Source organism: Uncinocarpus reesii, genomic scaffold (assembly GCF_000003515.1).
Source record: "Uncinocarpus reesii 1704 scaffold_1 genomic scaffold, whole genome shotgun sequence".
Lineage (NCBI taxonomy): Eukaryota > Fungi > Ascomycota > Eurotiomycetes > Onygenales > Onygenaceae > Uncinocarpus > Uncinocarpus reesii.
The window spans coordinates 6,644,131-6,667,878 of NW_003052500.1; the positions used below are offsets into that span (position 1 = coordinate 6,644,131).

The window sequence follows — 23,748 nt, forward strand, 5'->3', positions numbered from 1 at the left end:
GCCTTCTGGCTGTCAGCGACTTACACCTCAATGATAATGCACAAAGCCTTTCCAACTGTCATAGTCATGGAGACGTCGAGTATGCCAACCTGCTGGCCCTTTTACAACTTTTATTGACCGCCCATTACTCAGATACTGCTTTGGTCCAAATGGACAAGAGACTCCTATCGCAACGCATGCTTCTGGCCCTTCAACGACCCCTAATCACGCCAGCGTATCCCCAACCGCCACAAACGCGGCTCAAACTACTGCCATCACCGGCTGCCATTTGCACGCTACCCAAACGTATGCATTTCCATGTCAGTTGGGCAAAACGCTTTAGCTAACGAGCCGAGTAGATTTTGCATTGGTGGGGACGGTAAAGAGGTCCAGGTAACTGGAACCGGGAAACCCGCTGCTACACCACCTGCTCAATATACAGACTGTCATAATCATGGCAGTACACTGTACGTTATATCTAAATCTAACCTGCTAAGATTTTTCGAGGTGCTAATACCATATTGCAACCTAGATATTGTGTAAGCCCCGATGGTGATGAAGTCCGAATCCTGGCAGCGGATGCACCCAGTCCACCGGCTGGCCATGATGAACATGACCCTGAAGAGTTGAACTGTCATTTCCATGCCGGAGTGGAGTAAGCCATTCCAATACGTCAACCTTTTATAAACGAACGGCGATGCTAATTATCCAAGGCACTGCGTCTCAAAGGATGGATCCGATGAACCAAAAGTCTCTTGTGACCGAGTTGACCGCGACTATAATGTGCCATACCGAATTGGCTCGCTTTTTGCCATCCTCGTCACAAGTGGCATTGGTGTTTTCCTTCCCATAGTTTGGAGACGATTTTCACCCTCAAAAACAAATGCGGCCGTTTTTCTTATTCTTAAGCAATTTGGTACAGGTATCATGGTGGCTACTGCTTTTGTCCATGTGAGTTATATGAGATCGCGACTTTAACAAGAAATTTCTCGTGCCTAATACTTGATTAGCTCCTGACTCATGCTCAACTTATGTTCGCCAACAAATGTCTTGGGACCCTCAAATACGAAGCCACTACTACCGCTATAATGATGGCTGGCTTATTTACGACGTTCATGATGGAATATGTTGGTACTCGAGTGATAGACGCGAGAAACCGTTCGGGATCCGACACTGAAGGATCGATATCCAGCTCAACGGCACAAACAGGCCAGAAGGATGAACCTGGAGTGTGTGCTATGGGTCCTGAAGCTTCTCACCAGCACTTTGCGCCAAATGATAAGTTAAGCGTCGCTCTTTTGGAAGCCGGCATAGTCTTCCACTCTGTTAGTAAGTGATATCCTCAATACTATTGCTCAGCTAGAATTAGCCTAATCGTCGGCACAGTTCTCGGTTTAACTCTTGTGGTCGCTGGAGACTCGGCATATACTCCTTTATTTGTTGTAATAATCTTCCACCAAATGTTCGAAGGCTTGGCCCTTGGTACCCGAATTGCCGAACTTGCTAAAACGACGATGGCCATGAAACTCTTGATGGGGACTATTTTTATGTGTATCACCCCCCTGGGCATGGCGGTTGGAATAGGCGTTCGCCATACATTCAATGGAAATGACAGAGGCACGATCATTGCTATTGGTACCCTTGACGCCTTCTCTGCTGGCATCTTGACTTGGGCAGCCATTGTCAATATGTGGAGCCACGATTGGATATTCGGTGAATTTAGACAGACCGGGGTCCTGAAGACTTGTTTGGGTCTGCTTTCCCTTGTTCTGGGTATGGTTCTCATGTCGGTATTAGGGAAATGGGCTTGATCATTGGATATAACATAACATATGGAGTATGGAGTCTTTGTTGTTTCGCAGAGCCTGCGCATGTCTTTTTGATATTTTAGATACAGGAATGCAGCGCTTGATCAGGAATATTCCTGGTGGAATTCAGCCTAGATTGGCTTCCTTCGCTAGACACATATTAAAAGAAATAAGAATTATCCGAGGAGTCAAATTGGATTCCATTATGAGGCTAGTTTCATGGAACCTTGGCCTTTTGGGCACCATTCTTGAGGAAGATGGAACTCTTGCAGCTGGTTTGACTGGCCAGTGCATCAACATGGCCGAAAGCACTCAAAACTACTTTGATAATGAATGTTGAAGAATGGAAGGCGTACAAATATGATATGGCTATATAGTTTATTACGTAATCTAGTTAGCTAGTTAGTTCCAACAATCTAATTAACTAGGAATTGTTCTTGAAACTTTTCTTTCAGCCGGACATTTCTCAACCGCAGTGTCAAGCAAACACAGCAGGCCATGTCTCACCCAGATGACCTTCTTTCCAACCTCGAGCGCCAACGCCTCCAGCTAGAGCAGCAAATTTCCGAGCTCCAACGATCTGTCTATAACTGGCGCCTGTGGGATGCTGAATATGACGGGTTGCGGGAAGAGCTCGACGCCCTAGGTGATAGCAGCACCAAAGATGATATTCTCCGCACGACAAACGAATTCGGCGGCTCTCTGGTTACTGAAGATGAAATCAGAAATCTCCTTGGAGAGCCACAGGGCATCACCCGGTCTCGGAAGCAGGTTATGGAAATACTGGGGCGCAGGGTGGACTATGTGCGAGACAATATCAAGACGTTAGAGAAGCGGATCAGGGTCGCTGAGGACAAATTACTCAAAGTACTGGTGGTTGAGCAGCCGGGTGGGGATGTTAATGAGGAAGGGCTGCCGATGACTGACATTGTTGAGCAACTGGACGAGGAGGGAAGGGTTATCTCGGGTTCTACTACGACTCCTGGGAGGTCAGCAGAGGAGATCTTGGAGGTCCTTAAGAAAGCAGGGGTCAAAGATATTGCGGAAGGTGATCGCGAAGAGCCACCATCAGCGGAAACAAAGGAACGACCGGATTCGCTTGCGGTGGACAATGTGTTATCGAAGGCAGATGTCGATGAACTATCCACGTCAAAACCTGCTGATGGTTATACCTCAGCCGATTCAGGGTCGAATACTGCCAAGCTTGGATCGAATCCAAGCGTTCAATTCTTCCCAGGCACCAGAGACAAGAAAGAGGATATTCAAACGACAGACATAGACGAGTCACCTGAAGATGCGGCACTTCGCAGAGAGATCCTCCAATACGGCCTTGAGGAGGTTGGGGCTGTGGTCGCAGAACTAGAAATAGATGAATCGGCGAGCGAGTTTTCAATATCCGACGAAGAGTACGATGACTATTTGGTGAGTGATGAGGATGAGGAGGAAGATGAATATGGACGGGCTACAAGGCGAGTCATCTCCGATGATTATCATAAGCAGATGCGAGAACTCGAAAAGAAACTAGGCGCAAAAAGTTTGCACAACATTGGCCCTGATGTGAGCGGTTTGCCTCCTGAGATCCGACAGGGTTTAGAGGAACAAGAGTCAAAACATGGGAAAGGCGAGACAGAGCAGGGAAAGCCAACGAAGAAGAAGCAGAAGAAAGTTGCATTTGCGGACGAGTTGGATATCGCACCAGAGACACCCATCGCCGCTACAGCACCTAACCCTGTGAAAGTAAAGGCGCATGAGCCTCCCGCTATCCGCGACGTAATAATGGAGCATACTAGCACGACAAAGGACACCGCTGTGGCAGAGTCCAAGCCAAAGAAAAAGATCTCCCGTTTCAGGAGTGCGCGAACAGGGGAGGAGAGCGCTGCTTCAGAGCCCATCTTTGCATCTATGAGCGCAAACCCGCCCACCCTGGACGGCCCTATCGGTTACGCTGGGATCGCTGCATCCCAGTCACCATCTCACTGATCCGCAGCTAAGAGCGATCCCGATCCAGAAACCATATTCGCAGACCAAGTAGAGACCCGGAACTAGTACTCAAATCTTCTAAGCGCCAGCACAATGTCTGAGAGACTCGTGGCACGAGATGTTAGCGATACTTCGGCACACGTCCCCGACTCCAATGACCTTGACGAAGCTCTCCTTAAGCGAGAAATCGATACGGAATTCTACAAACTGCGCAACCGGAAAAATCCAGCAAGAAGGTGGGTTCATGCGAGAAGACGAGGATGATCCGCAATCCGTCCCGCTTGACGATGAGTATCAGTCTAGCAAACCGCGGATGAGCCGGTTTAAATCTGCTAGGGTAACAGGGAGCCTAGGGAAGTGAAACATAATCTATTTTGACATTGGTTATAGTTGCATTTCATATAATGTGATTGCCATAATAGACCTAGAATACCTACTCATTTTTCTCAGACTTCTTTTCCTTGTTTTGTGCCTTTTCCCAGGCATATCAAACCTATGCGGAACACTTAAAAAGGCAGACATGGCGGGTTATGCGGTCAATTGGTGGCTCCACTACATTGATTTGACCTGCTCGGCTGCCTTTTATTCCGGTCAGTCTCCATGTCCCCCATCAATGGACTGGCCTGGATACAATTGTTCCAAGATCAACTTTTCATAGTGGGCTCTCTGACTGCCTTACCCATTCCATCTGTGACTGGTGTCTTCCCTCTGGGAAGATGGGCAGTCGTGATGGTCCCTTGTGGGATTGTTGGTTACGTTTCACCCCCTACATCCGTCCTTCGTGGGCTTCTAAGAAGTTACTGGTTATCACGACCTGTATATGAAAATTTGCGAATTAAATAGCTCATGAACCATCTAAATATTTGATCACGTAATATCTCATCAAATCATAAACCGAAACATATAAACATCATACATCAAAAGGGGAGTGGAGAGTGCTAAAAGAATCCCGCCGCTGTAAGACAGAATTCCTCGAGCCGAAAGGCAATAGACATGATAATAACATGCACCGTCATCGTAAGTATATGTGCCCAAGTCTGTGTAGTGCCCAGATCAGCTACCGCAAGAATGATAAGTGGGTAAAAAATCCAAGGATTCACGGCAAGTGGTGAGCAAGGCTGGGTTACGGATAGGATCTTGAGGAAAGAAAGGGCTATAGCAACATAGTGATTAGTTTGATGGCGCAAGAGATTTTGAACTGAGAAGCGAGTTGGTGGTGGTAAAAGGAGGTGGTTGGTAGCATGGATCCGCTGATGGTCGGCAAGCGGTTGATTAGTAGGTAAGCAACGATGGAGGAAAGCACTGGTCTCAGATGGATGGCGTTGTTCCCTTGTTTCAGGGGTTGGTTCGGACGCCCGTCTAATATCGAGTATGTTGTTAGTGCCGTAGCCAGGAGACTGGCGTGTTGGGATAATCCTCGCTGTCAGGCCTCTGCTGGGACTTCTCGTTTCTGGTGTGGTGTTAGGAGATTCAGCGGCGAGAGATAGCGAATTTGAACGCATTTCTGAAGCGGATGAACCGTTTCTATGGTATCGGCGGCTATCCGGCACACCTACATTGGCCTGAATTCCGTTCAAGACATCTTCAGCGGTTGGGCGCTTGATGGGATCAACGGAGAGCAACCTCTTTAAAAAGCTGTATAACTTCTCAGGAAGCTCTGGTCTCATACGGCGAGCGTCGTCAAATCCTGCCCACTGACTTATTTCGATGCGCAGTTGATCCAGATCCTCTCTGTCTTCGTCAATAGCGTCAGCATTTCGGTACGGAAGCTGTGCAAAACAAAGAAAGTAGAGAATCATCCCTAGCGAGAACACGTCGGATTTAAACGTAAAATTTCCAAATGGCCCATCGGGGAAGGCACGCCGTAGGACTTCTGGTGCGCAATAAGAAACGGTTCCAGTGCTGCCAGTTGAGTTCCGAATGGTGTTTTCAGACTGCACTTCTCCAAAATCACTGACAAGAACTCGTAACTCGCGCCCTGTCTCATGGAGCAGGCAATTGCTAGGCTTCAAGTCTCGGTGGATGTAACCATTCGCATGTAGGAAATTCAATCCTGAGGCGATATCTTTGAAAAAGGAGTAAATCTCGTCAAAGCCAAGTTTGACGGGCCCATTTAAACCGGGAGGATCTGGTTGGCCTTTTGACCTCCGTCGCAAACGGTTTTTCAACTCCTGCGGAGTCACAGCAGGTTGAACGGAGCCGCAAATGTACTTTTGCAAATCTCCGGAGTTACAGAACTGTTGCAATATAAAGGCACATGGCACGCTGGGCCCAAATTTGCTCAGCTTGGCATTCTCAAGCCAGACATGTCGGTAGGACACCAGGTTTTGATGTGACAAACGTTGGAGTAGCTGGACTTCAATCAGTACCTTTTTTAGCCACTCGTGATCATCTCCCACAGGAACACGCTTGCAAGCATATTCGCCCAGCGAAACGCCATCGAGAACATGCTTGACTCGCAGTACCACGCCCTTACCACCTCGACCAAGCACACCCTCCTCGACAAAGAACCGTTGAAAATATCCCTGACTAAATGCCGCGGAGGAGATACCAGGCGTGCTCGGGACAGCATTATTATCATTATATGTAGAGTCTGGAGATGTGCTTTCTGAAGGCGCTGGCTGTACGAGTCGCCTTCGCGGAGACGGAGGTCCAGACCGATCCGGAGTGCTAGGAAGTTTCGCATCCAGCATACGAAAGTATTCGGGGTTAACAAATCCGGGTTGAGCGGCCGGTGTCCGTGCTCTTCTGGGTTCTACGCCATTATCGGAACCATCGCGCAACCGCTGGTGACAATAGGGGCACTCTGATGAGGGTTCTAGATTCGCTGGGGCATTGTTTGCGCTTTGAAGCATCAACTGCCTGGATGAACGGTCGAATACTACTACTGCATCGTTATGGCGACTATAGAACGTCAATGTCAGCAAGAACCGTGTTGGGATTGTTGCCACATCGCCAATTAGAGCGCCCTTACAGAACAACATCACGGCTAGAGCCGTAGGGGATAATTGACATCCGCTCATCGGGTTCAGACATTGTGTGGCAAACACCGCGACGGCGGAGGCTGATAAAAGGGACAAGAAAGATATGGTGTCATTTCCGTACGCACTTAAAGCGAATTGCCCAGCCGCTCCATTCGGATCCGCCGCTGCAGAGGAATTGAAGCTCTGTTGATCGTTGCTGACGTTCAGCGTGAGGCAAGTCGGGAGGCTGCTGTACTAATCCGGTAATCTGTATCACGTGACGTCATTGGTTGCAGGAATCACTCTTGAATTTGACAATCAGCATGAGTCTTTACAGTAATAAGCTACGGACAAATGTCTTTGATTCAATTAGACGACTATTTAGCCGTTGGTTTGACCACCTTTATGGGTACGGCACCTTGGTCATAGTGCTACTGGTCCTAATCCTGCATTTGGGAACCAAAAGCAAACGCTGCAGCGGTACGGTGGGCAGCGACATGGCGTTTTTAGGATAGCCAGGTGACTTATGTGCACATCGTTCGCTATGGCAAGGCCATGATGATCGACAGCGAACGCCCAGCATCGATCATTAGAGGCATGCGGACGATCTTTCATGATGCTTCATCTCAGCCAGCGTGAAGTAGAGCTCGAGCCAAATGGACCGAATCGAGCTACATTAGTACAGAAGAATTCAAGGCCACCAGGCTACTCTTCAACCTATGGCATCACCAGGCTCGGGAGAGGCTTTTGCCTCATTACCCGAATCACCCGCTTCTGCTTCTTCATCATCACCATCATCATCAAATCCGTCAAAAGTGTCATCGTCGGAGTTCTCCAGCGAGGATCCTCCGGCGTCGTCTTCAGGGCCATTATTCCCTGCATCTGAGATTTTCCTCTTTCGAGTGATTTCCCCTAGGCGGCCCTCGCGGCCCTCAAGTTTCTCAACCTTCTCGCCTGGTGTGTGGGGAGGGGGTGTAAACCATGGTATCTTTCCACGAAGGAAGTCATTTATAACCATTTTAGCAACGCCGTCAAGATCCGGCTCCCCTCCCTTCAAAAGCCTTCCTCCCTTTCGGGCCAATATGCTCAGGAAGTCAACTGCATCCGTATAGTTTTTGATTTCATAGGTCCGTTCGATATGTTTACGTTGAGTCCGTTTCAAAACGCCGGGGATGTATTGCTCGGGATTTTGAACGTTCTCCACGCGGACTACCCCACGGAGTAAAATGTCCTCCTCAGTATCCGTGTTGCTAGGCGGAACAACTCCTGGGCAGTCGATCAAATATATGCGCTTCATCAAGGTGATATACTGCCAAACTTTCGTTTCCCCTGGGATAGGAGCCACGGTGCAAACCTTCTTTTTCCTCAACGTGTTAATAATTGAAGACTTCCCAGTGTTCGGATACCCAATAAATCCCACAGAGATTTGTTTTCTATCCGAGTGAAGGGATGAGAATTGACGAAGCAGCTGTATCAAAGATCCTTTGCCAAAAGAATTATTGATCGAAGCATGAAATGCAAGTGTTGGATATTCCTTGGATAAAGCACGGACCCACGATGCCTGTAGTTATAACCAAGTTAGTGTCTGTGTATATGGATTGTGAAAACCGATCAAGTCAAAAGTGAAATGTGTGAAATGTAACTAAGAGTGCAACTATAAGGACACCGATGTGGCGGGAGCAGCACTCAACTCAAAACAAAACACAGCCGGCCCTATACAACAATCCTTTCAGAACGAAAGCATGTCTAACCCTGAACTTCAGAATGAAACCAAGGCAGCGGGCGGAGTCAATCTGCCAAAGCCGTAACAGACAAGCTTCCATGGAGAGAGCAGTGCTGGGCACTAGAAGTAGTCTTGACAAAGCGATGGCCTCGATTCGAATAGTATGGGACACAAGAGAAGGAAAGTATAGAAAACTCACAGCTACCCCGGTTGGCACTAGGTCGCATTTATTCAACACGAAAATTAAATGTTTGTGTGGCGCTTCTTCGCGGATGTACTTCTCAACGCTGCGACAGCGAGTGCCTTCTGGATCTCTCGCATCGAGAACATGGATAACGACGTCGGACGAATCAATTACCTTGTAGAGCTCGTTCCAAATTCTCTTACTCTGCCCCTTTGAAAAAACAGGCTCCCTAGCGCTTGTGAGCTCTCCATCGTGCTCTGCACTGTCGGCTTCGCCCGATGTTCCGCTTAAAAGCTTCGCCTGTTCCAGTCGATCTAGGTATGTGTCATGCATTTTCTCTGTTTCACCAGCGAGCTCATCCAATGTCCCGACACTGAGTTTAACTCGTTTCCTTTGTGCTTTCGGCCCAAAGGTATCACTGAACGGTGCAGCCTCCACCGCAATTTTCGCGCCGTGCTGCTTCAACCCGTTTGGAGCTTGACCATCCCGAATTAAGCTCATTGGAAGTTTATTTGTCTTAAGAAGCACTTGGTATGGGTCGGACGCCCGTTCTGCAACGGCCTCGCGGAATGAACTTAATGCCTCTTGTGAAATGACTCGAGTATTTCCGAACCATTTCCTATTGGGTTCAATTCGTGCATTTGGAATCTCTCGAGACTGGTAGGAAGCCGCTTTTGTGATTTCACCAGACGCATTTCGCTGTGCCCGGCCATCCTTAAACATATTGAGCGTCCTTATCTTCTTCGCATTTCTATAGCGTATTAGTATTCATGACATTAAACTATTTCAGGTCGAATTACTCACCTGTAGAAGTTTTCGCCTTTAACGCGGACGTTAGCCATCCCATCCCCAGTCTTCCCCTGCCGCTCTCGACGAGCGGCTTCTTTCTTGCCTGTACCCATGATTTAAAGTGAAATTCCCAGCGGATACTTCTCTAGGTGAAGGAGTGGTTGTTGAGAGAAGGTCCCTCTCAGCGACAAAATCGAAGCAGCAGCAGGAGAAAACATTTGCTGCGAAGTTTTTTGCGGTTGTGGACTTGGCGCCAAGGCATCACCCGTGCACGGACCATCCTCCAAATTTGCTTTCAACTTCGAACTTCGGTTTTTCCACCCAAAACACGAAGCAGTTTGGTCTCTTGTCAACGCAGCACAGCAGATAGACTGCTGTGTTCGTATTGGCATTTTCAATTGCTGTCATGGCGTCCTTAATTGAGTCCAGCGCCAAATCCTTGTGCCGGTCGTGCAAAACCTCCCGACTCCACACGAAGTTATTCTCCTCATCGGCCACTGCGATGGTCGGCCCCGAGTCTCCCAATTATATCGACATCCCTCGGATAATACAACCCTATCCTCCCCAGAAAAGGAAAGTCAAGGGTGTCCTTCCCGTCCCCCGTGAGATCTTCCCGCGCCGACGACCTGACAAGCCTACCAAATCTTACATCGATGCCGCAACCCCCGAACCATCCAGCAACGAACCAAAGGTCGAAAAGGACCATCCTTTTTTCGAAAAGCTCGAATGGAAGCGAAGGATGGCTGAAGTCAGGAGACAGAATTTGCGAGAGGGTCTAGTGGAGCTATACCAACGCAAACAGAAAGAAGAGGCTCAGATGCTTGCCCGAAGCAGGGCTAGACAGGCGCAGCAGAAAGTGGTTCTAAACCAACCCCCAAGAGAGGATGAGCGTTTAACTACGGCATCGGTCCCATCGGGCATCTCACTTGCCAAAACCCCGTTTCTCTCCGACCCTAACGCTAAAAACCGCCATGAAAGATCCGTTGCCAACCACCTTGTGAGGCAGGAATGGAAGAGCGAGGAAAGGATGGACGCAATCCATACATTATATATGAATGCCCGTGACTTTATCACTACCGAACAACAATTAGATGCGGAGATTGAGCGAGTTTTCCCTACTGAAAATAACCCCGATTGGGCAAACGATCAAAGGGATGGAGATAATGTTTGGAATTTGGGCCCTCCTCCAACCGTCGGTTCCTTGATGCACAGGAAGAACGATGAACACTCCAAATTCAACTTAATCCAAGATCGCACTCGGAAGATCGCAGAAGCGCTCACTGGAGGAAAGATCTAAACTCTCCCTGAAATGGACTAGAACATTATGTACAATACACAAACGCGTTGTGCTTGATCTGCTGTATCTAAATTTGTTGTCATTCGTAGGTTTATCAGCCTTTTTTCGCTTACTGTTGCACTCGTGCATCTTCAATTTTTCCAAATTGAATGAGCCACTTGTTTGACATATACGTCGAAACCCCCAGCTACGAGCCCATTGCACTAGTGTACGAGGAAAGTAAATATTTAAGAACACAATACCATGCCATTTATCGTACAGGAATAACTACCGGCTACTCCATGGGTGCAAGATGTCCAAATATTAACTTTCTACCATCCAGCCCCGGATTTAACCCCAAACCCACCGCTTTCATCCGCCTTCTTCTGTCCACCACCAGCCTTGTTAGGCTTCGACTGGGCCGCTTCATGCTTGCGAAGCTCCTCGGGAACCCGTGATATGGACGACTTCATAAGCATTTGTTTGAGATCATACCTAAGGTGGACGACGGTTAGTATCACAATAGGTAGACATGAGTTGGCAGATAAAGTGAAAAGTTCAACATACATAACATCCGAATCCTCATTTCCAAGGAACGTAATGGCCACACCACTCTTTCCTGCACGGCCTGTACGTCCAATACGATGGGTATAACTCTCGATGTTCGTCGCCATGTTGAAATTTACAACTAGACTGACATCGGGCACATCGATACCACGCCCCGCGAGGTCTGTAGCAACGAGTACGTCTGTGTTCCCGTTGCGAACGGAAGCCAAAGCCGCTTCTCTCTGTTCTTGGGTTTTGCTACCGTGTAGAGTGACCGCAGAGAATCCCATCTGTTTAATATCCCTAGCAACAGCATCGCAGTTCCTCTTGATATTAACAAAGACAATGATGGGAGGACGATACTCGCCCGATGCAAGAATATCCGCAAGTCGTTTCTTCCTCTTGTCCTCACCGGCGATGAATTCAACTCGCTGTTCCACCGTATCCACGGCCTCGCCCACATTCCCAATGGTGATAATAGCTGGGCGCCGAAGATACTTCCTCGCTATTCGTTCAACAGCAGAGGGCATGGTTGCTGTGTACATCATCGTCTGTCTGTACCGATCTTTGCCTCCAACATGCTGGCTCATTGCGCGCGGGTCCTCGGCTTCATCGGTATCGGGTTTCTCGTTTGTTACTGGAAGGGCGTCAAGAATCTTGTTCACTGGCTCTTCGAAACCAAGGTCAATCATGCGGTCAGCTTCATCCATGATCACGTAGCAGCACTGGCTGAGCACGAGGATGCGTCGCTCAATGCAGTCAACTAGACGTCCGGGAGTGGCAATGATGATTTCAGCACCGTTCCGCAAGCTGAATGATTGTTCTTCCAGGGAATGGCCGCCAACGATACTAACGACATTGAAGCCGAGGGGACTGCAAAATTTTCTCGCTTCATTCTCAATCTGCTGCGCCAACTCACGGGTGGGCGCCAGTATGATAGCGTAAGGTCCATCGCTCTTCCTCCACTCGAACTCGTCAAGGCGAGGTAACTCAGCAATATAGACGAGAAGGGGAAGTAAAAATGCGGCTGTTTTACCCGAACCTGTGACCGCGACGCCTATGAGATCTCGGTTTTGTAGTGCAATAGGGATAGCTGCTCTCTGAATCGGCGACGGATCCTTATATCCAACCTTATCAATTATCTCAAGCAACCGTGCTGGTAATGTAGACTCGCCCCACGACCGCATCGGGTTCGGTATGCTGCCGCCTTTGGTGCTGATATTGAAATCTTCTTTGAAAATTCTCCAATCTCGTTCGCGCATTTGCTCCAGCTTTTTCTGGCTCCAGTGCAAATCCAACGCATGTCGGCCACCTTCCTCCCTTCTGCGCCGTTCCATCTCAAGAATTTCTCGTGCTCTCGCACTGCCGGCTTCAAGGTCTCTATCTTCAAGAGCTCTCGCATATTTCTTCGCTGCATTATCGACCATATCATCTGCAAATCCGGCCAATCGACCGCGTCCAAAGAAATTCATCTCAGATCGGTTCTGGTACAACGGATTATAATCCGGGCTGGTATCTTCCTCCACATTCCATTCGAAATTAAACTTGCGCTCCGTAGTTCGCCGTCTCTTCTTCTTGGCAGAAAAATTAGACGTCTGATCCGCGCCCATATATCGCTGCTTGATCAGAAGAGCCTGGGCGTCTTCAGGCGCAGTTCTTTTCTCTCCAACGGGAGTTGAATCCGATGTATTCTTGCCTCCAGATCGTGCGTCGCCATTTTTTGATTGCGAACTCCGCATTGCAGCTGGCGCGGTAGGTATTTCGCCCCTAGAGCCCGCGGTCCTGTCGGTATCGAAGCTCTCGAATTTCCGTTCGAATCATCATACCCGCGTCGCTAAGATCGAGCTTCCCTGTAAAATCACGACTCCCGCCGTTGGAATCTGAAGTAATACTGCCGTTTGTACTTGCTGTTCGCTTGCGTCTCTCGTTCTCAAACTCTCTCGCTCGCTTCTCCAGCGCAAGCTTCTCGCGCTGAGCTTTGCTGAGAAATTTGGGCTATAAATTCACCAATAGGTTAGCTACATCTATAGTATACTCATTAACCTCGTGAAGGACAAATGATATGAACTCGGAAAGCAATGAAATTGAGAGCGTACCTTTGAAGCCGCATCGTCCGCTTCCTTCTTCTTCCTCAAGAGCTCCTCCACACTTAGTGGTGTAGTCGACTTTGCACTTCCCCATCCCACCTTCTTTTTCTTCGTCACAGCTTGCTCGCTAGGTGCAGGTGGAGGTACATCCTCCGGTGGTGGAGGCGGCGCATGGAAATCTGGAGGTGGAGGAGGGAAGGCGGAATCGTCTGGAGGGAGCGGCGGAGGGGTCGGCGGGCGATCAATAGGCTCTGGAGGGGGTGGAGGAGATATCGCAGAAATCCCGTCAGTTAGCATATTATCCATAACGACGTTATTCAAAAGGCAAGTCAAGCATCGCTTTCAAAGCTGGAGCTTCACATAAGACCCCAGGATGACAGGCTAGCACGTGACAGGTCGCCACCAAACTTAATGACTCAGCAATCTGGCATTTTGACGAAGCAACCAACGATATATATTTACTGAACAGGGCTATCAACTATGGAATCTAAGGGCTCACGCAAACGAAGCCCTTTGCTTCAGTAGTAAGAAAAGCAGAAAGAAAGCACAGAAATTAGTAAAATGCACGCCAGGTCGAAGCTTGGCGCAGCCGTCCTTGTCACAGACATCGTACATTCATCTCCAGTGAAAAAAACCATTTGTGAAATCCCCAATATACAATTGCCCTCCATCATTTCTGTTATCTGCTGCGTAGGCCTCGTCTAAAGTATTTAAAATAAAGTCACCTGCCCCGAACATGTTTTAAGAAAAATTGGAACCTGCATGTAAACAAGGGAAATACTAGGGATATGCGACGGGCACGGTCTAAATGATGTTAGTCAAGGGAAGGTTCAAGTTAAAACAAAAGGGTAGGCTTACAGTCCCATTAGATGATACCGGAACCTGATAGTGCTTCTGATGAGAGCCGTCAGAATGCTGGACGGGAGTTTGCGGCGAAGTTTGATCAGCAGGTTCTGCATGTGTTTGGTTGCCATTTTGAGTGACATTAGTTTTAGCGCCATTATCTTTCTGGTTTTCTGTATTCTTCATAATCTTTTGAACAGATTGTGGACCGTTCACTTCACGATCCAAGGCGATGTATTCTTTTGCCGCATCTTTGGAGCCTCGTTCCAACAAATACACCATATAAACTTGGATCAATTCTTTAGCCGCCTCGGGATGCAGACTACTCTTGGTGCGAACATCTTCGATAACTTGTTTGATCCTCTGGTACTGCGAGTCTTCAGTATCGGCACTTGTTGGTTGATCAAGTTCGAACATCAAATAACTCATCCAAAATGGGCGGCTATCAGGATACCAATGCTGGTTCTTTTGGAAGACTTGGCGCGCTTCGTCAGCATTGCCCTTGATCTTCCACAGAAGTTTGGCCCATTCCGCGACCAGGGCGGCTTTTGCCTGGATATCACATTGGCTGGAATCAATTTGTGCCTTGTAAACATCAATTGCAGAGTCCAAGCCTCCCTGACGGCGTGATAGATTCGCATATGATATTATGGTTTCCACATGCCCAGGCAAAGTAAAAAGAATCGCACCGTGGATATCCTTGGCGATTTCAGTTCTTCCGCACATTTCCTCAAAATAAGCGTAGTGCAACCGTATCGTGGGTCTCGAGATCGGGACATAGACTGTGCTAGCCCGCTGATATATGTTTCGCACCTCTTCTTCCTTTCCCTCTTGAGCAGACATCCACCGAGCATAGCGCATCCAAAACTCGTCATAATGCGCGCAGGTGACGAGGCATCTCTCATATAAGAATTGTGTTCTTGTATAAGAACCCTCCGATTCTTCAAAATCAATATACTTCCTCCAGTTAGCCAGCTGCCCGTCGTCAAGCTCAGTTACATGAAAATAAGGGCGCTTGATCTCAGACTCGTAAGTCCACCGCTTCGTAGTCTCAGCTTGTGTTCGAGTGAAAATTTCCAGATGATAACCATCCACTCGTAATCGAACATCTCTTTCAGTCTCCGCCTCGCTTCTGGATCCCGGAGGGACACCGGCTGCTGCGCCCTCGACTTCAGCCCTGAATTGCGCAATAACCTCCGGAGGTGCGAGTTCAGTCAGTGGCCGAGCTTGTGCCAAATGACGGTAGGTCTCAAAATATCGCGCGTACTGGTGCATGGGGATCTGGATGATTCGGCCCAAAATCTCGAATATTTTATTGTCACCAGCCTCGAGGTTCTCTTCGAACTGGAGGTACTTGTCCCAAAAAGGATGGGAGAGGAAATCGAGTCCCACGCAATTGGCGCCCCGATCAAAGAGCCTATGCAGTAAAGCATCAGTAAAGGAGTGCCTAAAAAGGGGGAAGGGGGGAAGAATTGGGGTTGGGTGCGCAGGGGCAAAGGATGGCAAACATGGCATATGAATGGATCTTCAGGTATCAAGGTGCCGGATCATTGCAACGTATCATGGTGCTTTTCATGTCATCGTGCGCAACAGTAAGGAAGTATCCCCGAACAATCCCAGTGAGTGGTATTCGGTAGTTACGAATAGAAAAAGAGAAACAGCCTGAAACTAATGGGTGAGAAGTAGTTTCAAAGGGACCCGGGTAGCAGACGACTATCTCACCCATCAAGGAACCTTTGATGAATCTCAAGCTGCAGTACGTGTCCTCGCAATCACATCACGACTTTCGAGCTATGGTTGGCATGGTTATAGGGGGCAGGAAACCAGCACAGTATGTATACTTACTCTCGAATAACATCAGGATCGTGCGTGGTATCGACCTTGAAAGTGCAGTAGTTGGTCCAAAGGTCTACTGAATTCGAGATGCTCGCAACTCCTCTCTCGTAAACCTAGCCAAGCGTTGGTCGCGTGTTCCTCAATAGGTCGTTAACAAACACACTTACCATCTCAGCGGCCTCCGTGCCGGCAATAGAAAATTCCAGGTCCGCATATTTTTTCCAGTAGCCGAACAGTAGGGGAAATTTAGCCAAGAACTTGTCGTATATTTCTCTGGTTGCGGTGATGGCCTGCGGGCTCGAGTTTCGGTTAATGCCGCCTTCCTGGCTTTCGGCGGCTCGGACGAGCTTTTCCCAGCTCTCGAAGTTGTCGGTGTCTTCAAGCTATTCCATGAATGAAGATAAGCAAATGACTGGCCTTTGCAACTTGAGGCGATCAAACGGCTTTGACTTGACTTACCACCTCCGCATTCAATTTCCTCAGCTCTGCATTTTCCTCCTCGGTGCCGGTGAACTGCAAATCTGCCATAGCGGCAAGTGTATCGGATATAATATTTGCTAAAGCACCTGGAAACAAGTGTTTATCAAGGCGTATGTGAGGATTGATGATAGAGGTGAGGAGGGGAAGATGAAAGGAAGAGTTACAGTTGAGGCTGGATGGACGCCGTCAAAGGGTGAGTTGGGGCACAGAACGCGCCAATACGGAATCTATCGCCCATCCCTGTATGGACTTTGTAGTTTACGGTAATTGACTGGTAATCCACATACTCCATGGTGCAAACAGCGCAAACTTATCCTCTACCACGTGACCGTGATTTTGCATGCGGAAATCTCAAGCTTTCACCCAAAGAACTCCGGAGAGAGCAAGCAGACCGCACTTGGGGAGGGAAACTATTCTGTGTACAATGGCTGCCAAACAAGCAGCAGTCAGTCTCACTGAGACACTCCCCGTCCGATTACGAAACTTCTTTGCCCGTTATCCTCCCCAATTCTACTCCGCAGCCGCAATCCCCAAACCCACACCACCCGCCGACGCAACTCTCCCCTCCGCCGCTCCAGTCCCCTACACTCCGTCCCGTAGCGCGAAACCCTCCAAAGCAGCCGAATTGGCCAAAGGTCAATTCTCAATAACCGACTCCATCCTCCGGTCGAGCGCAGAATACCCGAACCCTTTCCTCCCACATAAAAGCCCCGAGACCGGTCACTGGCGCGGAGCGGTTGTGTCGCTCCGCCGACAAAATGAGCTAGTCAAGCTAGCGCAAAGATTTGGCGTAGAGGAGCTACTACCGCCGGGACGGAAGTCGTCAGAATATCGTGAGGCGAAGGTGGTTGAGAAGGGATTGAGGATTAAGGGTACCGGTATTGGGCAGAAGGTTAAGGGTCATAAGTGGGAGAGAACAATGCAGGGCAGGCTGGAAGAGAGAAGGAAGGCGATGTTAGAGATGCCTGAGATGATCAGGTTATGGAAACAGGTAGGTCTCAAAGTGAGACTTGGGGACAGTGTACAAGCTAACCTTGATACTTTAGCGTGGTCACGGAAGAGGATGGAAAAAATATCCTCGAAAATAAATCTTACCCGAATAGCGACTCGGGCTTATACCCTTATCAAAGGGTTTTCTGTTGCGTACGGTGTCTTTTTCGGTCGGCAAATCGGGCAATTGTACAAATATGGGTGCCAATTTTGAATCTATTTGAATTCTTCTGCACGTATCATCATCAATCGTATACACAGCGTTGGATACAGTTTCGTGGTTATACAAAAATGCTTTAACCAACGCCCGAATGCCTTTACTCCAACCGACCCAAAACCAACCTGAGTCCATACCCAACAAGCCAATGTAATATATAGTATCCTCAAAAAAGGAGAACCGGGGCTGGAAGCCTCAAGTGTCCTCATAAAATGGCAAAACCGCGTCCCCAACCTTAACGGTCGGGAAAGATCCACCTCCTCGCATAGAATCACTGGCCAGAGAAACATGTCGTCCAAAATATACCTTCCCATTGAACTTCCTGGTCTTTGCAAGCGTAGAATATGGCTCTTCATTTCGAACACCCGTATCCTGATCGATGCAAACCATCTGGCACCGCTGGCACGACGAAAGGACATCAAACTTTTGGCCTCCGACCCGGAAACCGGACCAGGAATCCTCGATGTACGGATGTTCTGTCGACAATTGCGTATTGTGAGTACGGCTGTTCATCTGGTAGGGGTACAGGTCTTCGGCCACGATTATGTTGGCACGAAAGACGTCACAGGGCACCGTCCTGGCGTTGCTCCTACGCTGCTTTATCATTTCGTTGAGTTTGTTGACGCTTGATCTAGAGACAAGGAGCATAGGACTTTCGTTTGAAAGGAGGATCGGGGGCTGATAGGGTGGTGATTTAAATCTGGAAAGGGCCCTGGGTAGAATATTCGATCGTCCATTCTGTTTGGATGAGGGCGAGCGAAGCTTGTAACAGCGCTCTGACGACTGAGGTGGAAATCTGGCAAGGGTGCAGGGCACGCCGAGAAAAGCTGAAAAGAAATCTGTGACATTCGAAGCGGAATATATCTGTACGGCAACAACGTCCTGGCAAACTGTTGCCGATTTTGCTTTCTGGTGCATCTGAAGAACGGTTTGGCCTTCAGTGTCGTCAGGAAACAAGGGAATTTGTAAGGAACTCCAATCCTTAGATCCAGCTGCTCCACAAGTGATTCGTAGCAGACCTGCCTCGAGGTCAATAACCGGGTTAATGAGAGCCATTCGAGGATACTTCTTCTGGCTAAGGGCAATATTTGTCCCCAGGTGTACAAGACACCACTCCCTATCCCAAGCTAGACCTTCCGGCCTGATTTCCCATTGCTCGCGTTTGGGAACCACAAACGCTCCACAGCTTTTGATCGGATACACGCAAAGCCTCTCAACATAAAATCTCGATTTTGGTGGTGGTACCGGCGCAGGCAGTTCAGGCCCAGGATTGACTTTCTCGACATAGAAATCTGAAATGAAGTTGACAAAGTTGTCAATATCGCGGATATTGGTCATCGCGCCGACGCTGACTCGCAATACTCCGGAAGGCTTCCCATCCATAATGTCATTCTCATCACCGCAACGCACACCCGCGGCATAGTTCCTTTTCATATCGTCAGACGTGAGATGAAGAAAGGACGCTATTCCACCAGGGTTACAAAGGCCTCCAGAGCGGATGTGGATGTTTTTGACGGTGGCGAGTTTCTCAACATCTGACTTTCCTATCCATGACCCACGACTATCTTTCAAATTAAAGGCAATCACTGGCCCCTGCGTTGCTGGATCTCCGTACACAGACCTTGGGGATTTGTATAATTCGCAAACCTTTGTACCATTGAAATGTCTCATAGCGTCAAGGCGGCTGGAGACATCCTTGATGAGAGAAGCGGTATGACGGGAAACATTTTGCATTGAACCGTAGAGCCGATAGTGAATGTCAAGAGCACTATGCACGGCCACAATATTGTGGAAAGGCAGTGTTCCATCTTCGAGGCCATTGTGGATGGTATGGTCGCTTTTAGCATGCCATTCATTCCCAATGCTAACGACCATTCCCACTGTGCCCCCGCCGAAATATTTTCTCCGTTCAAAGATATGGCTCGCACTCTTGCGAACAATAAGCACACCAAGGTCCGGGTATCCGAAGATCTTGTAAAGACTCAGCGCCGTGAAATCGGGGGCAGACTCTGGGTCACTCAAATCAAGCGGCGAACTGAGCACGTAGGCGGCGGCATCATACAAAGTGTAGACATTTCCCTTGGGGTTTGTCTTCGTCCGGATGGCCTTGCACCAATCGAGGCCCAGGCGGCTTCCAGTCATGTTCGACTGGGCGGGATATGCAAACAGCCTTGGGAATGAGCGGCGGTCCCGGCCATCAGATGTAGCATCCAAGCCATCAATCCACTCTTCCACCTCACGATGGTCGAGAAAACACCTACTTCCTTGAGCTGCAGTATTGCGAGGCCCAACCAAACTTGTATGCGAATCGATATGGTACCCGTACCAGAACCCCTCCTCATCATAGTCCCTCATTGCCTCCGTAACAAGCTTGATTGCGCCTGTCGCATTGGCGACGAAGACAAGATCGAACTCGTCTGGGCTCGCGTTGAAGAATCGCAGCAACCGCAGCCGCGCATCATCTACCCTCTGCGTGGACAGTTGTGAGGAAACGGAGGCTGAATGCGGATTCCCGAAGATGTGCGACGTCATCTCCTGCGAGAAAGCTTCGATGAGGCTTCTGGCATATAGTGTTGCGCCTCCATGGTCAAGATATGTTGTATCTGGAGCGAGCACCGACATTAGCTACTCTGGGTCAACTCTGATATGGCATAATAACCAAGCTCACCTTTCAACAAGGGAAACTCCCGCGCCCGTATAGTCTCCAAGTCTTCAGGATAGAAGCCCTTGGCCTGTTCGGCTTCTAAAGGTGGGATTTGCACCCTACGCTGCTGGAGCGACGGCTTCTCGCCAGTCCACAGCGACTTTAGACGTCTATTGTGCCCGTCGCCCACCAGCCTCGACAGTGCCGACAGTACCATATTCACAAACCGGGATCTATGGCAACAGTAAGCGTGAATCCAAGATATCCAGCTCAAAGAGAGTCGTCATCGATGTCTCCGGTCATGTAGAAGCGCGAGTCATACAAGAATATCCCCAGAAACACCACCGCACCCTCCATTATAAAGACAATCCATCCCCGAATCCAGCCCTGCAAGCAAGCTGAGAGGTCCCCGTCGTCGGGTCAGGCATTATTCCACGGAGCGAGAAGTTCGAGCAATCGAGCCACGGGCTTCACATGTGGAACCTGGGCAGCTGTAAGTCGAACAAGCGATGTCAAATCGGAGAGTCCGAAGCATCCTCGAGCACCTGGCTAGGCGCTTGGGGGCTGATGACTGCGTGGTTGAACGAGTTATCACTACGGGGGGGCGAACTTGAGCGCATAAACTCTCGTCTACAGAGGCTTGTAATAGGCGATTTCACCGACAAATCCAATTAATATCGAACTAATTCTCCGCAGTTGCATGTCTACATTTTCAGTCGGCAATATCCAGCCGTAGAAATGCCCCAGGCCACGCAGGCTTGTCCGGCTGCACAATCTCGAATGGGGCCACGACGCGGAATCCTTGACGCTCATAGAACCTGCCATATATTGTGAATATTAAGAGGCCTTCACCGTTGCTCCGCGAGTGTACTTACGCCACAAGCTTCCCGTCGTTGCCAGCCCAGCAATCCACGTAGACTGCCTTCTTCCCAAGAAGTCGCGCATGCATTTTTATCTCATCGACCAATGCGGCGCCAGCCCCTCTCCGAAATGACCCTGTCCGAAAATCCGACGCAAGGGCTCGCAGGAATATGAAGTCGTCCCGCGCGTTGGCCTCGTTGATAATAGTCTCGCACTTTGGGTCCGAAACAAGGTAGGGAGAGAACGCCTTTTGGATGATAGCGGCGCCGACCATAAGGAGCTTTTCGCCGGTCTCATCTTCCCTGTAGCTCCCAGAGCCGCCATCCAGGTCCGCCCCCTCGACTTCGGCGATGAGGACGCGCACATATTCCCCTTCGCCCGTGGTGCGGTTCACTTCAGATTGATGAATCGCAGCCTGGACCTCCTTTGTGAAGTTTTCCTTTTGAGACCAGAGTTCAGTCCCCCATTGCTTGCCACTGCCGATGGACGCGAGATGTGGGAGGGTTGAATCAAAGGCCGCTGCGATGAAGGCGGCGTCGTCAGGGCCGGCTCGCTGGCGAATGCGAAACTGGGGCATCTTTGGATGTTTTCAGCAACCGCCTGTCAATCTCCTCAGTTGAACAGTGTTTTCCAACCTTCTCAAACTAATGATGGGAAACTCTTCTTTTATTCCCGCTGTGTGTGATACGGTCTTGGTTGGGACAAATGTTCTTAAAGCCCCTCTCTGCTCCTTCGGGGTAACTCCACAAGGATGATTTCTCGCTACGCCCTTCGTGACTCATATCTAGTTATCCGAAACGTTACAGCTGTTGGCCGCCCTTGATTCCCATCTCTGGCGTGCCATAATTCCGAATGTCGATGTAACCAGGCACTCTGGGCACATCTCATTGATATCAAAGACTCAATAGGCTAGCAGATTGTATTTTATTCAACCTGGGATGGGGCAGATTATAGACGAGTGTTTTGATATGTGGAACATTGTCCGCTCATGAGGGTTTGCATATTATGATGTGATAGAGAGCGCCATAGGTGTTGGACTTCATCGTAGGAAGAACACTCTTGGATTCCTTTGAAGCGGAATAGATACGTTAATAGAGCTGAACGGTCTCGCTTGTTGATAACTCAAAGCACCATGGACTACTTTATTGACATTCTTCATTATGGTCATACAAGCAAACAATTAGACATCTGTACACATAGCGCATCATCACGGGTCGTAAGTATAGCTACAAGAACGCATCGTTCAAGGAAAAACGTAACTCATAAGTCCTCGCGAACATTCCAGGCGAAATCAGCCAGCTCAAATATTGGCAGAAACAGCAAAAAATCTTCATGGCAAGATCTTTCAAAACAGATTTCTGGGATATCCATATCCTCTAGATAACCGAAAAACCCGCTCACGGTATTGGGGACGTGCGCCTTGGGGCTTTAGACATGATAATCCCCCCGTCGCCCGGAACTACTCCGATGGCGATGACTCTGGCTCCGCCGACTCGAATGGCTATGGCGACGCGATCTCTTCTCATCATGATGACTGCTCTCATGCTGCCACAAGAAATACGCAAACACTGCCGTAAAAAAGAACGATATCGTATTCAGAATCCCAAACGCAAACGAGGCCTTGAGCATAGAGCAGACCTTCTCCGGGTCGCTGCTGAGCGGGTTATTCGCCCGGCGACCCCAAACGCCAAAGGGGCCCAGGCTCAGGAGGAAGCGGCTGCGGCTGAAGTCGTTGCAGTTTTCGTCGACGATGCCGCGGAGGAGATAGACGCTGGCGATGAAGGCGCCGAAGAAACAGAGGTCGACGAAGGAGACGAAGATGGCGGAGCGCTTGGTGCTGCCGTAGCGGACGAGGGTCTCAAGGGCCCATGCGCCGGCTAGCACGGAGACGATGAAGAGGACGAGGATGTAGGTTGGGGTGAGCATGTTGGCGTGGACGAAACCGTCGACGAACCAAGCCTGGTGGTGTCGCATAATGTCAGTGAACGGACCAAGTTATTATCAGAAAGAGTTCGGTATACCAGCATGCCGATGGGCGGGATGAGAGTGACCAGTTGCCCGGCCCTCCAACAGATGAAAAATATCCCAGAAAACATCGCGATGTCACTATATCGATGTTGACTTTTTTTATCAATAAGGACCAAATGTCGAGATTTCGGGGAGCGGCGCAGAGCCACCGAGAGGGGATGCTGCCAAAGGTCACAGCCGTAGTTATGTGGAAAGAAATAGATTTCAAACAATCTAGTTGGACATCACAATGGGAAAGGTTCTCATGATATGAGAATAGAAGTCGTCCCAGCAACCGCGTTAACAACACCTATAGATCAAGGCACCGAGAGAGCGAAACCCCAAGATGGCTTGCAGCAAGGCCAAAAAATGATCTTCACGAACAGGAGTTCATCCACAGAGATTGTCCTCCACTGCCCCTCAGATATAAACATATCAAAGAGGCTGGGAAAGAAATGCGATGGCGGGGAGTTTCGCATGTCACTCAGCCAGCACTAACTAACTAACTTAGCACGCCTTGGCCGGGCGTCCAGCG

At 49.2% G+C, this 23,748-nt stretch overlaps 11 protein-coding genes across 11 annotated transcripts; 5 read left to right on the plus strand and 6 right to left on the minus strand.

Moving 5' to 3' along the window:
- Window positions 1-297: 297 nt before the first annotated feature.
- Window positions 298-1,316, plus strand: UREG_02503 (uncharacterized protein; the record flags this gene model as incomplete). Its single annotated transcript, XM_002542941.1, has 4 exons — window positions 298-446; window positions 512-634; window positions 693-930; window positions 990-1,316. The coding sequence occupies 4 exons, from the start codon at window positions 298-300 to the stop codon at window positions 1,314-1,316; spliced, it is 837 nt and encodes a 278-aa protein (XP_002542987.1).
- Window positions 1,317-2,285: 969 nt separating this feature from the next.
- UREG_02504 (uncharacterized protein) lies at window positions 2,286-3,767 on the plus strand (the record flags this gene model as incomplete). The annotated part of the gene is made up of 1 exon (XM_002542942.1): window positions 2,286-3,767. One exon carries the CDS (start codon window positions 2,286-2,288, stop codon window positions 3,765-3,767), a length of 1,482 nt encoding a protein of 493 aa, XP_002542988.1.
- Window positions 3,768-4,705: 938 nt separating this feature from the next.
- UREG_02505 (uncharacterized protein) lies at window positions 4,706-6,803 on the minus strand (the record flags this gene model as incomplete). Its single annotated transcript, XM_002542943.1, has 2 exons — window positions 4,706-6,671; window positions 6,742-6,803. The coding sequence occupies 2 exons, from the start codon at window positions 6,801-6,803 to the stop codon at window positions 4,706-4,708; spliced, it is 2,028 nt and encodes a 675-aa protein (XP_002542989.1).
- Window positions 6,804-7,442: 639 nt separating this feature from the next.
- Window positions 7,443-9,539, minus strand: UREG_02506 (nucleolar GTP-binding protein 2; the record flags this gene model as incomplete). The annotated part of the gene is made up of 3 exons (XM_002542944.1): window positions 7,443-8,291; window positions 8,653-9,388; window positions 9,442-9,539. 3 exons carry the CDS (start codon window positions 9,537-9,539, stop codon window positions 7,443-7,445), a joined length of 1,683 nt encoding a protein of 560 aa, XP_002542990.1.
- Window positions 9,540-9,832: 293 nt separating this feature from the next.
- Window positions 9,833-10,723, plus strand: UREG_02507 (uncharacterized protein; the record flags this gene model as incomplete). The annotated part of the gene is made up of 1 exon (XM_002542945.1): window positions 9,833-10,723. One exon carries the CDS (start codon window positions 9,833-9,835, stop codon window positions 10,721-10,723), a length of 891 nt encoding a protein of 296 aa, XP_002542991.1.
- Window positions 10,724-11,034: 311 nt separating this feature from the next.
- Window positions 11,035-13,641, minus strand: UREG_02508 (uncharacterized protein; the record flags this gene model as incomplete). The annotated part of the gene is made up of 4 exons (XM_002542946.1): window positions 11,035-11,197; window positions 11,270-12,992; window positions 13,075-13,243; window positions 13,345-13,641. The coding sequence occupies 4 exons, from the start codon at window positions 13,639-13,641 to the stop codon at window positions 11,035-11,037; spliced, it is 2,352 nt and encodes a 783-aa protein (XP_002542992.1).
- Window positions 13,642-14,115: 474 nt separating this feature from the next.
- On the minus strand, window positions 14,116-16,542 carry UREG_02509 (uncharacterized protein; the record flags this gene model as incomplete). Its single annotated transcript, XM_002542947.1, has 5 exons — window positions 14,116-14,139; window positions 14,194-15,595; window positions 16,024-16,127; window positions 16,182-16,397; window positions 16,474-16,542. The coding sequence occupies 5 exons, from the start codon at window positions 16,540-16,542 to the stop codon at window positions 14,116-14,118; spliced, it is 1,815 nt and encodes a 604-aa protein (XP_002542993.1).
- Window positions 16,543-16,918: 376 nt separating this feature from the next.
- UREG_02510 (uncharacterized protein) lies at window positions 16,919-17,582 on the plus strand (the record flags this gene model as incomplete). The annotated part of the gene is made up of 2 exons (XM_002542948.1): window positions 16,919-17,485; window positions 17,541-17,582. The coding sequence occupies 2 exons, from the start codon at window positions 16,919-16,921 to the stop codon at window positions 17,580-17,582; spliced, it is 609 nt and encodes a 202-aa protein (XP_002542994.1).
- A 314-nt stretch (window positions 17,583-17,896) lies between these two features.
- UREG_02511 (uncharacterized protein) lies at window positions 17,897-20,562 on the minus strand (the record flags this gene model as incomplete). Its single annotated transcript, XM_002542949.1, has 2 exons — window positions 17,897-20,304; window positions 20,370-20,562. 2 exons carry the CDS (start codon window positions 20,560-20,562, stop codon window positions 17,897-17,899), a joined length of 2,601 nt encoding a protein of 866 aa, XP_002542995.1.
- A 495-nt stretch (window positions 20,563-21,057) lies between these two features.
- UREG_02512 (uncharacterized protein) lies at window positions 21,058-21,783 on the minus strand (the record flags this gene model as incomplete). The annotated part of the gene is made up of 2 exons (XM_002542950.1): window positions 21,058-21,163; window positions 21,221-21,783. The coding sequence occupies 2 exons, from the start codon at window positions 21,781-21,783 to the stop codon at window positions 21,058-21,060; spliced, it is 669 nt and encodes a 222-aa protein (XP_002542996.1).
- Window positions 21,784-22,338: 555 nt separating this feature from the next.
- On the plus strand, window positions 22,339-23,087 carry UREG_02513 (uncharacterized protein; the record flags this gene model as incomplete). Its single annotated transcript, XM_002542951.1, has 2 exons — window positions 22,339-22,422; window positions 22,587-23,087. 2 exons carry the CDS (start codon window positions 22,339-22,341, stop codon window positions 23,085-23,087), a joined length of 585 nt encoding a protein of 194 aa, XP_002542997.1.
- Between the last annotated feature and the right edge of the window lie 661 nt (window positions 23,088-23,748).